The 15819-nt window shown below is 41.3% G+C and overlaps 2 protein-coding genes across 2 annotated transcripts; both read left to right on the top strand.

The window, feature by feature from the left end:
- The first annotated feature begins 244 nt into the window (after nt 1–244).
- On the top strand, nt 245–7591 carry PGAM1 (phosphoglycerate mutase 1). The gene is made up of 4 exons (XM_075612384.1): nt 245–428; nt 3584–3858; nt 4190–4370; nt 6744–7591. Exons 1-4 carry the CDS (start codon nt 290–292, stop codon nt 6911–6913), a joined length of 765 nt encoding a protein of 254 aa, XP_075468499.1. The 5' UTR covers nt 245–289; the 3' UTR covers nt 6914–7591.
- A 1378-nt stretch (nt 7592–8969) lies between these two features.
- EXOSC1 (exosome component 1) lies at nt 8970–15819 on the top strand. Its single transcript, XM_075612385.1, has 8 exons — nt 8970–9059; nt 9525–9640; nt 10276–10350; nt 10738–10826; nt 11015–11048; nt 12897–12947; nt 15012–15096; nt 15350–15819. The coding sequence occupies exons 1-8, from the start codon at nt 9032–9034 to the stop codon at nt 15454–15456; spliced, it is 585 nt and encodes a 194-aa protein (XP_075468500.1). The 5' UTR covers nt 8970–9031; the 3' UTR covers nt 15457–15819.

Below are 15819 nucleotides of genomic sequence, written 5' to 3'. Positions count from 1 at the left end.
ATGCTATGTCCTGTTTATTTCCTTTTGGGGTTGCATATCGTTCAATGTGTTTATTTTGCTAGGAGCAGAGATTGCTGTCGCGTGCCATCCCTCCAGTAAAGGCAGCTGTGCCGCAACCTCGCGGCCGCCAGTCACAGCGCATCTACAAAGAGGCGATGTTGCAGCAGGGCACTGTGACGCAGGCGCTCCCCCCGCAGTGTGACGTCGCCGGTGGGGGAAAGAGGGCGGCGTGCGCATGCGCATGCGCCGCACTAGTCCGCAGTGTGACAGCCGGCGAGAGGAGAAAGACATGGCCGCCTACAAGCTGGTCCTCATCCGTCACGGGGAGAGCTCCTGGAACCAGGAAAACCGCTTCTGCGGCTGGTTCGACGCTGACCTCAGTGCTACCGGGCAGCAGGAGGCGGAGCGAGGCGGCCAGGCCCTGAAAGGTGTGTGTATGTAATTAGATTGTAAGCTCATCGGAGCAGGGACTCCTCTTCCTAATTGTTACTTTTATTTCTGAAGCACTTGTTCCCATGACCTGTTATTTATATTATTTGTAAGGCTGAGTCCATGGTGTGGGAGACTGCGTGGATGCGTCCGCACTGGGCGTTATCAGATTGCCTTAAGGCAGTGATCGCGCCCATAGACCGTGCGGGCGGAGGCAGGAGGGGGCGCACGTTGCGCAAGAAATCAGTTGAAACGCAGGTCACGTGAGCGGTTCGCCCAATGAGAGTGAACTAGCTCTGTGACGCCCCTAGGAACGCCCCCTACGGCCTGTCGACCATGGCCAGGGAAAGCACGCGCTTTACCACAGCTTCCACACACCTCAGCGCGGGCGAAGGCACCATGGCCCGGGCCTTATTTATATGATTGTCGCGTATTACTACTGTGAAGCACTATGTACATTAATGGTGCTATATAAATAAAGACATACAAAAGATATATAATCTCTCACGGCTGCAGCTCTCTGGGTTGAAACCCGGCTCCCCATATAGTTGGCTGCTTTACTCTGCCCCTCAGTAGGTCTTTCTGGGGTTCCCCTATACACTTTGGTTTTTGATCCTTATTGGGGTAACAGTCTTTTTGTGGGGTTAGAAAATATGGCAGCCAAGTGTTGGCCTCAAACTGGGCAATATTGGAACCTCGTCCAGCCCTTGTGGCTTTTCACTATTTTCTCATTTAATGTACCATGACAGGATACATGAGCTTGGCTCAAATGAATCGTGTGATGTCATTTTAAATGGTGTAACACTGTTATGGTCCTTGGGGAGCTTGATTGTCATATTTTTTATTTGTATGGCGCCAACATATTCTGTAGCATAGTACAGGGGGGCGCAAACTTTTTTCCCTGCGCCCCCCTGCTGACAGTCACTTCACCCCCGTGCCCCCCCTCACACCGGCTCCGGCGTCATAGTCACATGACCTGCGGCGTCATGGTCACATGACCTTGCGGTGTCATTTGACGCTGCGTTGCCATGGCGACGCGTGTGGAGCCAAGGTAAGTAAAGGTTTACAGAGGCTCTGCAGCTCCCCCGGCACTTAATTTAAGTGCCTTCTGGAGGCGCGCGGGGCCTCTTTAAACCGTGCTCCCCCCCCCCCCCCCCCCGCAGGCAGTCTCGTGCCCTCCAGTTTGCGCACCGCTGGCATAGTACAATGTGGGGGGAGGACCGTGAAATACACAAATAGTAAGTTGATACAATATATATGACGGCAGGATAGGTTTGCTGAGGTTGGGGGTCACCATCATGGATTCTCTTGTGATGGAGAATCGGTTAATTCGTTATCTTGTGTGCTTGGTGATGCATTAGAAGTTGGAAATCAAAAAAGGACTGACACACTCAAAGTCATCAAATTGGATTGAAACACTGCATTTTGTTATTCTGCAAAGGACCACTAGCAACCTTTTCAAAGGGTCTTTTAAAAATTAATATATTGGTGGTGACATTTTTCTCGGAGTTCATTTAAACCTCAATAAAATGATTAGTTAAATTATGTTTTGTGAATTATTGTGGTCAATGGTGCATTTGTCTTCGTTTCCTTTTCTGAATCTGTCTGTTTATTAGGGTTCCTCTCCTTGCCAGAAGCCTATTGAGGAACATTTGGTTTTTATTTTGGAGGAAAATGATTGTGCGGGTTGTATTTAGGGCTTAATGTGCTCTGCATAGGAGATACTTTACGTATTTTGTAGGGAAGTTGGCCAAGTCATGAAAATGTGATCAGCGATACCTGTCATTAGTCAATGGCAGATATCGCCAATTTTGGGTGCAATAGCGTGGATCAGGCTTTCATGACTCCCTGTCATTGTTTTTTTTTGGGGGGGGGGGGAGGGGGTAAGCAGAGCTTTTCCATACCAATTGGAGGGTTATTGATTGATCCTTCTTGCTGCTTGAAAAAATCACATTTCTATTATTGATTTCCATCAGTTGGTGGAAAGTTTCCACATAAGTCAATTTTTTTTCTTATCGCAGTAGGAGTGAGTGGTGAGATGATTCTTTCCATGTATGGAGAATATATTCACTATCTTGCTCTCAGTTCTCATACTGGCTTTGATGCCACCCCTTTTCTTGGAAATGAATCAGTGACTGAAAAATGTCACTGAGCTGAAAATGGTGAGCTACAAGAGCATTATACTGCATGTTTAAACCAATGCTGTGTTTTTCTGTTTGTTTTTTTTTTTTTAGGAACCCTATAATTTATATTGTGAAATTCTGTGGAACCCCAATCCTCTACAATAGCAAATCTTGAGATCAGATGTATTGTAAATTATTTGTGTTTGGTATAATTTTCAAATTACCTAAAAATGGCAAGGAACCCTTTTAAGAATGCCCGGGGGAATCGCATGCATAGCGTACTACAGAGGCATGAGTGCGAATCTCAGAAATAAAGAAGTACTGTACAGTGAAAGTAAATGGCTGAACACATTTGACCTCTGATGAGTTTTGTGAAGGTCTGTCAACCCTTTGCGTGTGCGTGTGTGTTCTACAAAAGACAAAAATACTCAATGCTACATCCAATGTGACAAAATACATAGTATTGTTAACATTTAAATATTTAACTGTATTTTGTCACTTTGGATGTAGCATTGAGTATTTTTGTCTTTTTGTTCTATACATTTGGCCACGTGTAGCACTCCTTTTGAGATATGTATATATGTGGTGGGTTCTGGGATTAGATTGCTGGGATTGTGTGTTTGTATTTATGATTGATTGTAATTAAAAAAACAAAACTTAGTGTTGTATTTTACAGCTGCAACTTCCTTAAAGTTTCTCACCACAATTTCGGCACTTACATTGGTCCCACCCTCATTACTGACTATACATTCATCGTTCTTAGCTAACGTAGAAAGAAAATAGGGCCAAAATCAACCAGAGCTTCGAGAGCATTAATCTCTTGGGCCAGAGATGGTTATTCATTTGAATATTTATTTTTTTTCCTCATTAACAGAGCTATGACTTGGAGAACAGATACATATATCAGTTTATCTAAATCTAAATTAAGTATGTTTTGTACTCGCCTATTAGTGTACTATAATTGCTACCATTTGTACCGTTTTTTTATTTTAATAAGGATTTTTTTCCCCCTCTTGACCTTATTTGTCCAGATGCCGGTTATGAGTTTGATATCTGCTATACCTCTGTACTTAAGCGAGCAATTCGCACCCTATGGATGGTGCTAGAGAGCATTGACCAAATGTGGCTGCCGGTCGTGAGAACTTGGCGGTTAAATGAGAGGCACTACGGTGGCCTAACAGGCCTCAACAAAGCAGAGACTGCTGCTAAGCATGGAGAAGAGCAGGTGAAGGTTTGGAGGCGGTCATTTGACACTCCTCCGCCGTCCATGGATCCAGATCATGATTATTACAGTATCATCAGTAAGGTAAACCAGATTGTGGTCTAGTTAATTTATTAAGAATTTTTATTTTTTATTCATTTCTCAAATCTGTTTAGCTTAAGTGACTGATTCCTACATAAGTAGTTTACAAAGGTTACGCTGAGGGTTGATATTTTTGTTTTACGTATAATATATATATATATATATATATATATATATATATAATTTATATATATAATATTATAATTTTTTTTTTTTTTTTTGCAACTTCAGCTCTCTAGATTCTGAATCTTTGGTTCCCTATCATGCTGTGTTTTGCTTGCTAACTTTTGGTGGGTGTTTCTGTTGCATTTATCATTTTCCCACTGTTTTGTAGGATCGTCGCTATGCAGACCTGACTGAGGACCAACTCCCAAGCTGTGAGAGTCTGAAGGACACCATTGCTAGAGCTCTGCCCTTCTGGAACGATGAGATTGTCCCACAGATCAAGGAGGGAAAGAGAGTGTTGATTGCAGCCCATGGCAACAGTCTCAGAGGAATTGTCAAGCACCTTGAAGGTACATAAACCTGTCTGTGCTGGATCCCTTCACAGCACTGAAGGATTAATAATGGCCACTCTCTTATTCATCTGCTCCAAACTGGGTTCTCCAGTTCTAGATGAGTCTTCCACTCCCTTTAAAGGGGATCTCTGACATGAACAACCTATTTATAATATAGTACTGATTCTGCCATGTAATATTGACAAATACAAAGCAATACAAACTCTCATTTTATCAGTGGCACGCATATTAGGTGGCAGATGAGAAATGCAAGAGGGGGGTAAAGTTCAGGAGTCGGCCTTGATAATTTTTGTACATTTTTAAGATTTTCCATTTCAGGGTTCCAGCAACTACACTGCAGACAAAGTTTTTACTACAATCGTGGATGGGCATAATTTTTTTTTCTCTAAAAACAGTACGCATATGTTTGTTGGTCTGAGGTAGTACATATTTATTCAGCAATTTTGATGTCCCATAGTTAAGATCAAAGCGAAGTGGTTGTGACGGTAACTTTGTGACAGGCTATTAATAATACACACCAAAAATATAACTGGGTTGAACTGAACGAGGCTTAGATATGATAAACTATAATTTATTCCTTGAAATAGGTGAACACACGAGATATATACAAATAACAAACAAAATATAGACCCTTACTTAAGATGGAATGATAAAACAGTCACATCTTGACTGGCAGTTCATACAGCACGAAACACGTACAGACACGAAAGACAATAACCATAGGCTGAGTCTGGTTCTTATACAATTATTTCCCATTGAACACAACCTAAACCCAGCCCCTCTCATAAATCAGTGGTGAGGTTGACAGTTTTCCCCAGAGTAAAACTCCTCCCACCCAAGGACGTTTAAAAACTGCTTTTCCTATCTAAATAACTTCATAACTTCAGTTCAGTAATACTTACTGGCACGCGAGACATATTAATACATTCCGGCACGCATGACGCTCCCAATGAGACTAAATATTACCGTGTAATACTAAAATTAAGAGAGATATTAATATCTGTCTCTTAGGACCTGCTAGACATCATGTGTCTGTAATCGTTATGTGCGGCTCGGTCCCCCGGTTACACATATGTAATTTTTAGCATGTTCAGCCGAGGACATCTCATGGTATTCTTATATTTAATAAGGTCACTCATTCTGATATCTCCTTGCGTAACCGCACCCCTGGCCCCCATAACCCCTTGTCAAGAAATCCTTTGAAGCTGGGCCTGTGTGTAGAGAACATTTGTCACAGGTGCTATATTTCACACCCAATGCCCCAGACTTGGGTCCTAGCTGTCTCTACCAGCAATATACCCTTGGCCTGCCAATTAGGTATTAACATACTGTACACTAAACCCCCTCTGTACTTTTCACACCCAACTTCAATCAAGCCTGTTGAAGCCCAGATATTTCTGAAAAGACACCACACATTTGTATTTTCCTAAACTGCAGCTCATTAACCCCTTAAACCTCCCACATCAATCCCAGTGTATGTGTTGGGGCAAACACTGGAACACAAACAATACATTTTTACAGGGAATATACATTAGGATGCTGAAGCAAGGTAAAAACACATTACTGGACCACAGTCCAGTTAACTCCTTACTTCCCAGGTGAGAGTAGGGGGTGGCCAAATGGGGTGTAACCCCTTTAATCCCGGGCCAAAACCCCTCTACCATGACAGTGGTCCAGTTGCTTTAAAGTTTAAACAAATCCATGAAGCGCTTGGCTTGCTGTTTTGTGAAGCTTCTGGCTCTAGTACATGTGGCTGAGTTGGACGTACTGAAGAAACATGTTTATTTAGCATTTAATTTGCTGCATGAACAGTCAAATTTTTAACATCAATTTTTCACTAGGTCTAAGTACTTTTAACTACATTTGGAAAGTTCATAAACTGTTACGTTTTCTCTTGTAATGGAAAAGCTGTGGGGATGGGGGTTATTGTAATGTAACCTGCTATTCACTTAGTGGAAGAATTATCAAATTCACACACACTAGCTAAAAACATGGGACGACAGGGCAGAATATAAAGCAGTTAACCCCACCCTCTAATTAAAATGTATTTTTTTTTTAGTTTAAATCGCCATCAATTTCAAAACTGTTACTTCCGTAATAGCAAGCCAGATATAATTCTTATAAAACGTGTAACAGACAAGCAGACATTTGGAGACCTCAACATGTGGAAAATTAAGAAAGTCTTGTTATAGATGGTGTAAAATTGCAATGTATTAAAATGACTGCAGGCGGATCAGCAAATTGCCTCAAGTATATAATCCAAGTGTCACAATTGACAAACACTGTAAACTGTCGTAGCGTTTTCTAAGAGGGAAATATTTGGATCATGTGGAATCCTCCCAGTAATACAACCTGATTTTTAATATGCAGGTATGTCAGAAGAGGCCATCATGGAACTCAACTTGCCCACTGGCATCCCTATTGTTTACGAGCTGGACAAGAACCTGAAGCCCATCAAGCCCATGCAGTTCCTGGGTGATGAGGAGACTGTGCGGAAGGCAATGGAAGCCGTCGCTGCTCAAGGCAAAGCCAAGAAGTAAATGGTCCTTCGTGGAGGAGCAGCAGCCGCCGACATCCCTTAGTTTACTTTCCCCAGTCACTGCACAGCTAGGGATCCCGAAATACAGCTGTGCGTGAGCGTGCAGGAGCAGCCCACATAGTTAAACTTGAGTGTCTTTGTAACTCTTTCTGTGCTGGAGGGGTCTACGACTCAAACCCTCCGGCTGCAATGGGGTTAATTGTAATTTGCATAAGTCATGTCCATTCATATGTACACTTATCTGAAAGTATAGTTGATGATATAGAATACACCTATCATGTATACTGAAGCAGAAATACTGTTTGTAATTCATCTTGTTTGTGATTCATGTTTTATTTTCAGTGGCCAAGTACTTGGTAACGGTTATCTTTGTTTACTGTTGCTAAAGGGCACCCTTTTGTTTTGAGGATTAACATTCACATGCAGTACATTTTCTTCCTTTCAAGTTACTGTAAGTCTTGTGCACTTAAATACTCTTAAGTTGAAGCTGCTTTGTGCAATTTTTTGACACCGTACGACGATGAGAATCTTGCAAAATGGGATAAAGTTTATTTTTTTATTTCTTTGACCTGTTGTATCGATAATGTTGACTTATGAGCCGGGTCCATTGAACACACTGTTATTAAATTGGTCCAATATGTACATTATTTGTAATCGCAATACAGATAGTTTGTCAATTGCCAATGTACGTTTTAATTTGTGACACATTCTGCAAATTTGGCGAGTCCCAGGGAACAAGCAAATTTCAGGAGCTGCTTTTCAGAAGATATTAAAATGTCTAGAAATTGTATCCCTTTTTAAACATACTTTTTCAGTAAGCCAGCCAAAATACATGTTCCTTTATAGCAGGGCTGCACAACTCCAGTCCTCGAGTGCCGCAAACAGGTCAGGTTTTCAGGATATCCCTACTTCAGCACAGCAAGCTCAATTAGTGGCTCAGTCATACTGAGCCACTAATTGAGCCAGCTGTGCTGAAGTAGGGATATCCTGAAAACCTGGCCTGTTTGCGGCACTCGAGGACTGGAGTTGTGCAGGCCTGCTTTATAGCATTGATTCTCGTGTGAAATATTTAAGATGCACAGCACATTTAGGATTGGAGGCTATTCTGGCACTAAAGGGGTTAATTTAGAGATGCATAATACTGTTATCAGTAAAGCACGGTTTGTATTTTAGATTGTCTGAAATACCAAAATCACGACTGATCCCTCCTACTCACATTGTTGTGCCAGTAAAATACATCAGAATACTGTGGATGTATTTGAGTGCATTGTTCCCCTCCGTTGCATGTCTCTGCTGTACTGTGGAGATGGCATCAGTGCTCTTTGCCTATGAAGTGCAAAGAGAACTTTGCACTTATTTTTTTTTTTAGCTGTTTCCTAATAGTGATGTCATTTATTTAAAATCATTTCAATAAAGGAGTGATGTGCAATTACTTACTTTTGTGTGTGAGATTATTAATGTGAAACAAGAACTTGGAGAGGGAGAGGAAGATATGTTGATGACCCTTGGGTTCTGACGTTTGTGTGAAATGTAGAAGGGGAGGTGAGGGGTGTTTCCTGAATTACTTTTTGGCACTACCAGTCTGGTTAAGCTCACACATGTTCCCAGTAAATGAGGCAATGCATCTTTTAATATAATGATCTAATAAATATTTAAAGATCAATGTCACTGCATACACGTTAATGCAGGCTGGGACCTTTCCCCCCCTCGCACCCCAAGGTTTACATTATTGCTATTGGTAATGTGACTAATAAAGAAGATTTTGCAATATGCCATACTTATGACCTTCAGTGACCTTCTTTGTAGTAGTTTTGGATGCCCACCATAAGATTCTCCAAAAGCCATTTTCACCCTTAACTTTGGCAGTCATCACGAATTACCACATTACTGTACATTGTAAAAACCATATGTTGCATAAAGCCTAAACACTCGGATTTGTATAAGCTTTGTGCCCAAAACAAAGATGGCCGTCATTGCCTCGAAGCCGGTGTGATTGGGGGACGTCAGCACGCTGCGACGACTCCACCAGCCAGTGTCTGGACTTCATGTTAACAACGCGTCAATGCGCGCGTGCCAATAGGAGCGCGTAGAGCACGGGGGTGGCGCGCACGTGGTTGTCATGGCTCCTGCTAGGTGCTGTGTTCCGGGTGAGTGCGAGATGTGCACGGTCTGCTGCTGTCACGGGGTGTGTTATATCAGGGTTCTGTGTCACCTTACTCTCACCCCCCCTGTGTCTGGAGGCAATGGGGAGTCGTGTATCCAACGAGACACTCAAATGAAGCTGATATAGTATATAGGGTGATAACCCAACTCCTTAATGTCCCTTTGCTATGGCACAGTAGCAGTCTGTTGATTTTACCCTCTTATATATTGTTATTAATTATTTGTAACTTGAGACGTTCGAGTTAATGTTCGGATCTTTGTGTTTTAATGTTAAAATACTTAACAGCAACATATATATAATTTGAAGATCGTATCAACTTGCTAATGTTTTTAAGTACAGTTGCTCCTAACACATTTATACTGGGCTACTTTAATATCCAAAGGCTGTATTGCACCTCCACATGAAAGAAGGACGCAGTATCTTCTATTTACTGTCTGCATATCTGTAGGTGAAAGGCTGTGTAGCCTTGAGGATTGCACCCCTGGATATGGGACATACTGCAAACATGGCTATATCTTTGCCTCACTTTCGGGATACATGGTAAAGAAAAGTGACAATGGATTGGTAAGACTCGTTTTTCTATTCAATCACATCTCTGATGTGCCCTATTACAAATTTCTACTCATTAACCGCTTTGCTGGGAGAAGAAAATTTGAAATGTGGTGTTGGCACATCTAGCTCCCAATTGTGATACATTATTGTTTAAAGTTATTGACCGATTTGTGAAGGTAATGGTAAAATACTCCTTTTCAAAATCATATAATATACATTTCTAAAGTAAAAGTCCAACGCTTATTTTTACACATAGAATTCAGTGATAATATTCAACTTCTTATTCACGATTGGTTTTAGCATATGTAAGAAACTTCCTGAAAAGTGCACCTCAGGTAAATACTGAGTAGACATTGACTAAACATTTTTATTCTCAAGATTCTCCACTAGGTTAAAGCCAAATGTATTATAAGGGGGTGAGGAGAGTTGCAGGATATAAAACGCCCAGTATCTCTGCCCGAAATACAGGAAATGAGCAAGGGTTACAGATGCAAGGATTGGGGTAATGGGAGTAAATCGTGACATGTTTTTTAATTTGTGCTCTTTTATTTTTTAAATAAAATGTTTATGCCAGGAAAACAAATGCATTTGATAGTTCTAGTATCCTATTCACCCCTACAGATTATTCTCCCCATTTTTCTTTCTAGTTGCCTGTCGTTTCTGTGATGAGAGAGACAGAGTCCCTTCTCCTGCCAGATGTGGGTGCTGTTGTCACATGCAAGGTAGGAAGCTGGCGTTCTAGCAAATGTTAATAAAAAATAATCTTTGATTTAATTTGTGTTAATCTTCACTATATATCATAGCAACAAATATAATAATTTTCTTTTGCGAAATGCACACTGCAATTAGCATACTGTGTTTGTAATGTAACAAATTCGGCATGCATAGATTTGAGCACAGAAAACATTGGAATATATTACACATTTACCAATATCCGTGCATGTGTACAAATGTAAAGTATAGTTGTAATAAAGACTAATTTTCTCTACAAGAGGCCATTAATTACATGTAACTTCCTAAACAAATATAGGTTGCTTAAAATGTGTTGAACTAAATGAAAAAGCAGTGTTCTACATGTCATTTTTTTCTCTTCTCAAATATGCAAATAGGTGATGAGCATTAATTCACGATTTGCTAAAGTCCAGATTATGTATATTGGGTCAACACCACTGATAAACACATTTAGAGGCACTATCAGGTAAGATGCAGCTTCATGCTACAGTGTATGCTTTGTGTGTCCAGATATATGTAGCATTAATCACTTTGCAGCCAGAGGAGAATTGCAATGCTGTGCAGACTCGGCAAAGCATTATCATAATTTTATGTAAACCTAAAATGTGGATGAATAGATGCATATACACATACGTTTTTGTCTTTGGTTTCTAGGAAAGAAGATATTCGAGCTACAGAAAAAGACAAGGTAACAGTTTCTTTAGGCATGCATACAGAACTTTACTAGGTGTGTTGTGTGAACTATAAAATACTGGCATTCTGGCCATTCACTAATTTTATCCTATTGCAAAATAAAGTTTAGTACCTGAAATTGTTTTGGGGGAAATGATTGTGTGTTAGAAATTCACTGAACTGCATTTGCAGAAATTTCTCAGCCACAAACGTGTGCTTGGGGATCTAAGAAGCTTCCGCTCAAAGGAATTGTGACTGAATATACAGAAAATAATTATTTACTTTACTGTGGAGCATTTTATCCTCTTAAATAAAATTACAGAAGTATAGGGATCCCATCTACAGAAGAAGTGTGGCCTCAAACTCATTTGCATCCGCAATATAATTATTGTTGATCTAACTGCAGGGCTGACCAACTGCGGTCCTCAAGACTCCCAAGCAGGTCAGGTTTTCAGGATATCCCTGCTTCAGCACAGGTTTTAGGAAGGAAGAGCCTGGGCACTACGGATTTCTGCTTGTGAATTTTTTTTTTTATTAAGCCAGTATGATGACGTTTTGGCCCCTATGGCCTTTCTCAAAGGTTAATGGCATGATCATCATCATCATCATCATGCCATTAGCATTTGAGAAAGGCCATAGGGGCCGAAACGTCATCATACTGGCTTAATAAATTCTTTTTTTCACAAGCAGAAATCCGCAGTGCCCAGGCTCTTCCTTCCTATTTCACTTGGAATACCACCCAGAGATTCCTGAACCAGGAGCACCGGTGTTTATCATTATTTTCTTTGTTGGGGAGTGCAGCATTCATCTTCCTTTTTGTCAGCACAGGTTTTGCCATGAGTTACCTCTCGTTTTCAAGTATATCCTTAAAGTACATTATTATTATTTTTTTAATATAAATAATTCCGCTGGTGGCAACGGATTAAACATAGTGTGACAGATTGAGGGTATATATATTAATTTGAAGGACCTGTGCGCAGGTGAAGGAGTCAGCTACTGTAGATAGCTGTGTGTATTAACACTTGTCTGATATGTCACTTGCTCACAAGTGTGCCGTTTGTGACAGATGGTTTCTTGGAATGGATTAAGAGAAGATATTATTAATTTGAGGAGCCTTTGCGGAAGGTAAAAAGTGGGCCAGCTAGATAGCTGTGCATATAAACCCTTGTAACATAAAAAAAAGTCATGTGCTCACAGGTGTTTCTTATGGCACACCTGTGAGCACGTGACTTGTATACGGGACAAGGGTTAATGCACACAGCTAATGGCTGACTCACCTGCGCCCAGGTCCCTTTTTGGTACCGGATGCAAAGTCAAATTGTGCCTTTAAGGATTACAGGCATACCCCGCATTAACGCACGCAATGGGTCAAGAGCATGTACTGTATGTAAAGCGAAAATTTACTTAAGTGGAAAAAAAGCTAGTGCTTCACTTTATCGATGCTTCGGTACAGGTAGGGCGGCCGGTATTGCTGTTCAGTACGTGCTGACAGGCGCATGCGCGAGGGGAATCAGCACGTCACTACTACGGCGGTCTGTAGGGCAGAATGTCCATACTCGCGAAGCGAGCGTACGGACACAGGGGTAAGGGGCTAGTGAAAATATGTCCTTACTCGCGAGTGTCCTTAAACCGGGGTATGCCTGTATTGAATGCTCCAAAGGAAGTCAATTACAATGTTAAACTTTTAACATTGAGATGTAGATAGGATTTCTATTTTAAATACTACCAATAATAAATTATTTCTTTCACTGCGACACACAGATGTATTGGTTACTGTTTATAAACCCAGTTCTAATCTTTAGATTTTGTCTGGGTTTTCTTTTTGGCATTTATTTTTTTAATATACTCTTTATCTTTCTTGTAGGTGGAGATGTACAAAAGTTTTCGTCCAGGAGATATTGTTGTGGCAAAAGTGGTATCCTTTTTAGTCGTAAAAAGGAGGATTCAGAAGAAGATTGCAACCCTCAACATAACTGAATGACCTAATATTTAGAGCGGCAATCTCGATGAATTTCAATAGTTTTTTTTAATATTCAAACTGGGGGCGTCTTCCTGGGCTAAACAGCTTGTTTATCCCCAACCAGGTGTTACTTCCTGAACCATGAAACAATTATCCAATAGGAAGACCCCACTTTCTTTTGGTCCAGGCACCTGTCGAATTTGGTGGCCATTTTACCCGTAAAGGGCAGGTAAACACCGGCAACTTAACCCTGTAAGAATCTCCAGAACAAGGGGTGTCCCCGGAGCTATAAATTGCGTGGATCAGTTCCTGTGTGATTTTCCAGTTTAAATTCTGTAAAAAAAATAATAATATATATATATATATATATATCTATATCAGTTATCCCTAGCAAGGGAAGACAAAGGACAGCACTCAAGGACGTTTCGGTCCTTGTAGGACCTTCCTCAGAGCTACCCTGAGGAAGGTCCTACAAGGACCGAAACGTTGGTCTTGTTTGTGCTGTACCATCTGAATACAGGTTTTGTTGTTGCCATTTATCCTTGAGTGCTGTCCTTTGTCTTCCCTTGCTAGGGATGACGGATTTCTCTGTTTATTTCTATAGGACAGGCACCATACAATTTCACTTTGATGGGAGTGCCAGCTGCCCCTCTTTTATTTTTTTTTATATATATATATATATATATTTATATATATATATAATTATTTTATTTTTTTTGGAAAGTTGTCTGTTTGCTCTGCGTTTGGACATCTCTTAGGCTTGGTCCATAGACACTACGCCCGCGCGGAGGCGGTGCTTTCCCTGGCCTTAGAGCGCGAGCCGTCCGTGGGCGTGTCTGGGGACGGGCCAGTGACGTCATGGAGCTGGTTCGCCCTCATTGGGCTAACCGCTCACGTGACCGGCCCTGCGCTCCGGCGAGCTCTGAAACGTAACATTTGTTAAGACACACGCTTCCGCAGGCGTGCGCGAGTCCCTGCTAAAGCCGCTTTCATTGCGGCTTCAGGGGCTCAGTGCCGAGCAGCAGTGCACCTCAGCACGGGCGCTGACCATGCCCGAGGCCTTAAGATATCGTACGATATCTCGTTCCAGAGATCAAGGTGCAGGTTTTTTTTGTCTGTTTTTGGAAATTGGATACATTCTGTTTTGAATTCTGAATTATTACAATTTTTAACAAGCAAGTCAGCTGGTACCTGGTAGGCGATGCACCTCATACGTGACCTCATAATGCACATAGCCTGGTGGCAGATAAAGAGAGATAGGAAGTTTATACAGAAGCAGACAAAGAAAGACAGGAAGTCAGTTGGCACGTGTGGAGAAAAGTAAGAATGCGGGAAAGGGGAGAGAGGCGGAAAGAATTGGGGACATCATAAGGTATTAAAGGAAAGAGATGAGGGTGCAAAAGAGAACGGGGTAGGGAGGGTGAGGGTTGAGGTTGGTTTCTTAGAATTCCCAAGCAACGCTGGCTACTTTAAGCTGGTAGTATATATATTAAAAAAAAGGGCAGGTATTTGTGCGCAGAATAAATAAGGCTGCCAGCAACATAGCAAACAAATCTAACCTCAAAGCTATGATAATCAGCACTAAGTCTGGTTATCAAGCTGCTGTCAAGACACTTGAACATACTGATTTGTGAGTATTTCTTGAATACAAAATGACTGCTTTAAAAGCTTGTGTGCAACACATGAAATACATACTTTGTAGATGACGTCCAGTAGTAATTGATTAAAAGTTACAAGGCGGGGTGCACACACAGATACAAGTCTTAGTGAATTGACAGTAACAGAGAGTACTCATTTTGATTGTGCCTCCGCACACACATATTTCACAATGCATGTGTTTTTAAAGCTCTTGATCGCTTTATTTTTTCTTCTGTTATGGGCCACAAAGTGGTTCATGTTGCTATTTGCAGAAGAGAAGTCTTCTTCTGGTTGACATCCTAACTTAACATCTTCCCCTTTCTGTAACATGATAGCAATCTATTTAGAAAAGATGTGTAGTTTCCTGAACTCCTGTACTAGATATCTTTGGGAGACGTCCAGTCCAATTATTTGTTGACCACTGCAGAAAATGAGCTCGGAGTTGTGGTTGCCCACAGTGAAGCAGGTGAGTAGAACGGATGTGCACACGTTTGGAAGTGAGCATTGTGAAGTTGATTATTTTATTAAACAGACATTGGCACCTGATGTACAGTATTGTGGCCACTCGCCGATACAGGTATAAACAGGGTGTACTGCATTGCAGTGCTGCTGGGCATCATGTAAACTTTTTGGAATGCCTAATGGAACGCAAAGCCATTCATTGCAAATCTCCAGCATTTTAAGTGGTTAAAACCCAATTTATTTATTTTTGTCCGTAGGGGTGGCCATGGTACCGATCAGTTGGTGCGAGATGCAGTGCCCAAGGACACACATTAAGGAACAGAGGAAGGTGGCACGCGTGCAGCCAGAGTTTCTTCAAACGTAGAACATGACGTGCATCTCGTCCATTAGGAAACATTCTCTTAACCCAAGGGGTCTTGAGTACTGGAGTTAAGAACCCCTGTCTTAATCCCAGTGTCATTGACATGATCTGTAATCGCAGTGCGGTTACGTAGTTGTCTTCTGCCCTGAATTTCATGTCCATCGAGGCAATGTTTGAAATAATTGTGATGCGTTAAAGACGGCAACACTATCACAATTTATGTTTTATATTGTTTTAAAGAACTTTCATTGACGTGCTGCATTGCCTTTTTGCCACCGGCATACTTATGTTGTAACATGTCATTTTAACAGGATAACCACATTGATGGAGATTAATTGTTTTGTATATAAAAACATTATGAAAATA

This window comes from Ascaphus truei, chromosome 8 (genome assembly GCF_040206685.1).
Source record: "Ascaphus truei isolate aAscTru1 chromosome 8, aAscTru1.hap1, whole genome shotgun sequence".
Classification (NCBI taxonomy): domain Eukaryota; kingdom Metazoa; phylum Chordata; class Amphibia; order Anura; family Ascaphidae; genus Ascaphus; species Ascaphus truei.
Note: the sequence above shows the minus strand (reverse complement) of the source record. Positions and strands in the feature narration are given on the sequence as shown.